General features: G+C 35.7%; 1 protein-coding gene across 1 annotated transcript; it reads left to right on the top strand.

Annotated features, from left to right (window-relative positions):
• The first annotated feature begins 292 nt into the window (after positions 1-292).
• LOC143634093 (transcription initiation factor IIF subunit beta-like) lies at positions 293-2,502 on the top strand. The gene is made up of 6 exons (XM_077102262.1): positions 293-497; positions 1,365-1,473; positions 1,663-1,793; positions 1,879-1,953; positions 2,042-2,191; positions 2,280-2,502. Exons 1-6 carry the CDS (start codon positions 312-314, stop codon positions 2,397-2,399), a joined length of 771 nt encoding a protein of 256 aa, XP_076958377.1. The 5' UTR covers positions 293-311; the 3' UTR covers positions 2,400-2,502.
• The last annotated feature ends 1,270 nt before the right edge of the window (positions 2,503-3,772 follow it).

The following is a 3,772-nucleotide window of genomic DNA, read 5'->3' as shown; positions in this document are numbered from 1 at the left end:
CCGCGTACCACCACCATTGTCCTCTCTACGATTAACAGCACCACTTACCACCATCTTCATTGCCATTTTTATTTTGTTTCGTTAATTTTATTTATTTCGAGATTTGAGCTAGACCAAACAACATAATTTCTATCTTTGTCAAGCGCAACCCACGGCTTTCTCACTTTGTCACTTACAACCCCTTACTTTCTAATTCAATCGAATGTCAAATTACAATTAAAATCATAATAATTACAACCTCCCTACATCGCCGGAATCGGATACAGTATCCAGAGAGAGAAAACAAAACAAGAAAACGCTTGAGCAAGTCCATGGATGACGAACACAAGACGACGGATCTGGAAACTGCAAGAGCCGATCGTTCAGTGTGGCTGATGAAGTGTCCGGTGGTGGTAGCCAAGTCATGGAACTCAATTCCCTCAGATTCTCAACAAAACCTAGCGAAGGTCGTCGTTTCGCTTGATCCTCTTCGTCCTCAAGATCCTTCTTCTCTTCAGGTAACCTTATTTCGTTAAATAAGTAGTTGATTTGAGTTTGTATGTGTGCAACTGATTTGATACCTAATTTTGGTTTGTAATACTTGATAATTGAAATTAGGTTAATTGTAATTATGTGATGTTGCTAGCTAGATTTGGATGCTAAATGTTAGGGGTTCGGTTCGGTTATTAGCCCCGATCGGATTAACCAATCGGTTTTCGGTTAATTGGTTAGTTTTTCGTTTTTCAGTTTTGTTTTGGTTAATTTCGCCATTTCAGTTAAAGACTTGGGGCTAAAAATTTTACTTAAAAATACATGAAATAGATGCATAAATACATGGAATTGAATGTATAAATACATGCAATGTAAATATAAGTACATGAAATGGAGGTATATATATACCAGGAATGGTGGTATAAAACATGAAATACATGAAATGGAGGTGTAAAAACTAGAAATATATGAAAATATGAATGGTTCGATTCGGTTAATCAATGGTACAAAAAAATATCTAATAACCGATTGTCGGTTAATTTGGTTTCGGTTTGGTTAATCAAGGGTACAAAAAACAATAGATAACCGATTGTCGGTTAATTCGGTTTTTGGTTAGTCAAGGGTAGATAAAATAACCGATAACCGATTGTTGGTTAATTTCGGTTTGGTTTCGTCGGTTTTCAGTTCAGATTCGGTCAGTGGCTCAATTCTTGCTCTCCCTATTTGCTTTGAACTTGATATAAGGTTATAATTATATATGGTTTCGCAAGTTTTGTCATTGAGCAACTAAGCAAATGCATAATTACATGATCATTAGTGGTCAGTTAAGAATTTTGAATCATATTTATGAATATGTTGCTTAGTTGTTTCCCTTTTTTTGTTATGGTGATCAGTTCTCAATGGAGATGGCTGGCAGCGAGACGGTGAATATGCCAAAAAGTTATGCTCTTAACATGTACAAAGACCTTGTACCCATGGGTGTATTCTCTGAAGCAAACCAAGGTGAGGGCGTAATCTGTCTTTTTTATGACTTCTGATAGCATTGACATTGACACTGTTATGAAGCTTGTATGTTCTCTACACATGACTTGAAATCTATTGATCGTATGTTATGCTAAGTAAACAAACTAACTAAAGGGTCCCGACTCTCGTTTTGAACAATTTATATTAATTCCACTCATTGTGTTATAGGAGGGGTTGCTACTGAAGGGAGAGTTGAACACAAATTCGATATGCAACCCAATAATAAGAACATGGAGGAATACAGTAGAATGTGCCGTGAAAGAACAAACAAGTCTATGATAAAAAATAGACAAATACAGGTAGAACATTTTCTTTATTAGTATTTAGACTTTGTATTATAAATTTACACCACATTTGTGTTCATCCTCCTTGTTTGTTGTATAGGTGATTGATAATGACAGAGGACTGCATATGAGGCCTATGCCTGGAATGGTTGGTTTGATTGCTTCCAATTCTAAGGTACAATACATTCTTAATGCTTGTAAACAATAGGAATTACATATTTGCATTTCCTTTTTTTAATTTTGTTTAATGTATATATATTTAGGAAAAGAGAAAAACAGCTCCAGTTAAGGGACAAGAGGTTAAAAGAACTAGAAGGGATCGCGGGGAATTAGAGGATATCATGTTCAAGCTTTTTGAGAGACAACCTAATTGGACTTTAAAACAGTTGGTCATTGAAACCGATCAACCAGCGGTGTGTACCCTTGATTGTATTGGTTTTGTATATTATTAGTTTATGATTGTTTATTGTTGATAATGAGTTTTTTTTATTTGTTTTACAGCAATTCTTGAAAGAGATATTGAATGAGCTTTGCGTGTACAACAAGCGTGGAACGAATCAAGGAACGTATGAGCTGAAGCCAGAGTATAAGAAGTCTGTAGAGGAGACAGGTGCTGAATGAGTGGTTTCTTATTCTGTAGTCAAAACACATCTTTTACTAATGTAAAATGATAGCAATCCTTTATGATTTTATGAAATAATAAAGGACCCATATATAGCTAGATGTTACAAATATTATTATGTACGCCTTATGTAATGTTACTCCTGGTGGCCATTTGGTAGCTGGTCAAAATAGGCTCGGGCCAAAACGAGAGATATTTGTGTGATTGAAATGGGATTAGGTCGAATTTTTGCTTCCTTTGTAGTTCTTGATCCCCTTAGATCTGGATAAACAGCGTGAATAGTAAGCCTGAATTTTTTTGGTTATGAGATGCGGTTTTTCTTGAACAAGTTGTTACTTTACAGCCTTTTAGCCTAAAGGTAAATTTCAAACAACTATCATCAATACGTTATTAGGCCCTTCGTAGTGGGCGCTATGCCCACCCCATAGCGCCCCTATAAAACCTTGCACACCGCCCCTGGGGCTCAATGGCTATTTTTGGGTGATGGGCACTTCCCACAAAGCGTCATATGGGAGAGACTGATTGGTGGTTGTTTTAGTTATTTATTTTTTTAATAAAAAAAGAAAAATAATAATGCGGAAATAATTGGAAGGGCTCCATCTACTACATCACTTTGTTATAAAACGCTCCTGTAGGAGCTCCATCCACCTTTGGGTTTAAATCAAACCGGTTCCCAAACCGTCAGTTTCAAGACCGGTTCCCCTTAAGATCTACCAAACCGGTTTTAAAAACAAACCGGTTTGAGAGAAACCGGTTTAAAACCGGTTTATAAACCGAACCGACATGACCAGGCCGGCCTATCTTGTGTCTAAACCGGTTTGAGTCAAACCAGTTTTGACCAACCGTTGATCAAACCGGTTCGATTTAAGTTTAAAACCAGTTTTGTACACCTCTACATCCACCTAGCGTCTTAGGTTGCCGAGAGAACATAGAGTGAGCAATGTCCGGTTGGACCTACCTTGGAGCGCCCTTTGAGTATTGTTGTTTAATTTATATATACGATTTTGACTACGCCTATTGAAAAATTATATAGCTCCCATAAAACAATTAATTTAGCTTTTTTTTTTAATTAACTTGGATCATTCTAGCACATTCAAAAGAAATAATTTGGATTATTAGAGCCGTTTTACAAATTTTATTCAGCTCATTTTAAACATTAATTTGGATAACTTGAGCCCGTTTTATACAATCAATTTAGATCATTCAAGTCCAATTTTAACAATTGTTAAATCAATTACGCTGTGTTGTCAAGTTCATTTATAAAAAGAAAGTAAAAATAAGAAAGTTTTATCTTCATTCTCTTTTCTTTTGTCATCTTCTATTTCTCTCTAATTTTCTCTCTTTCAAAATCTTTTCAACTTGAAAAAAATAC

Source organism: Bidens hawaiensis, unplaced genomic scaffold (genome assembly GCF_021521415.1).
Source record: "Bidens hawaiensis isolate Kalapana, Puna unplaced genomic scaffold, B.hawaiensis_p1.1 tig00006990_1, whole genome shotgun sequence".
In the NCBI taxonomy this organism is placed as follows: Eukaryota; Viridiplantae; Streptophyta; class Magnoliopsida; order Asterales; family Asteraceae; genus Bidens; species Bidens hawaiensis.
The sequence above is the reverse complement of the archived record's forward strand: the minus strand, read 5'-3'. Positions and strand labels throughout refer to the sequence as shown.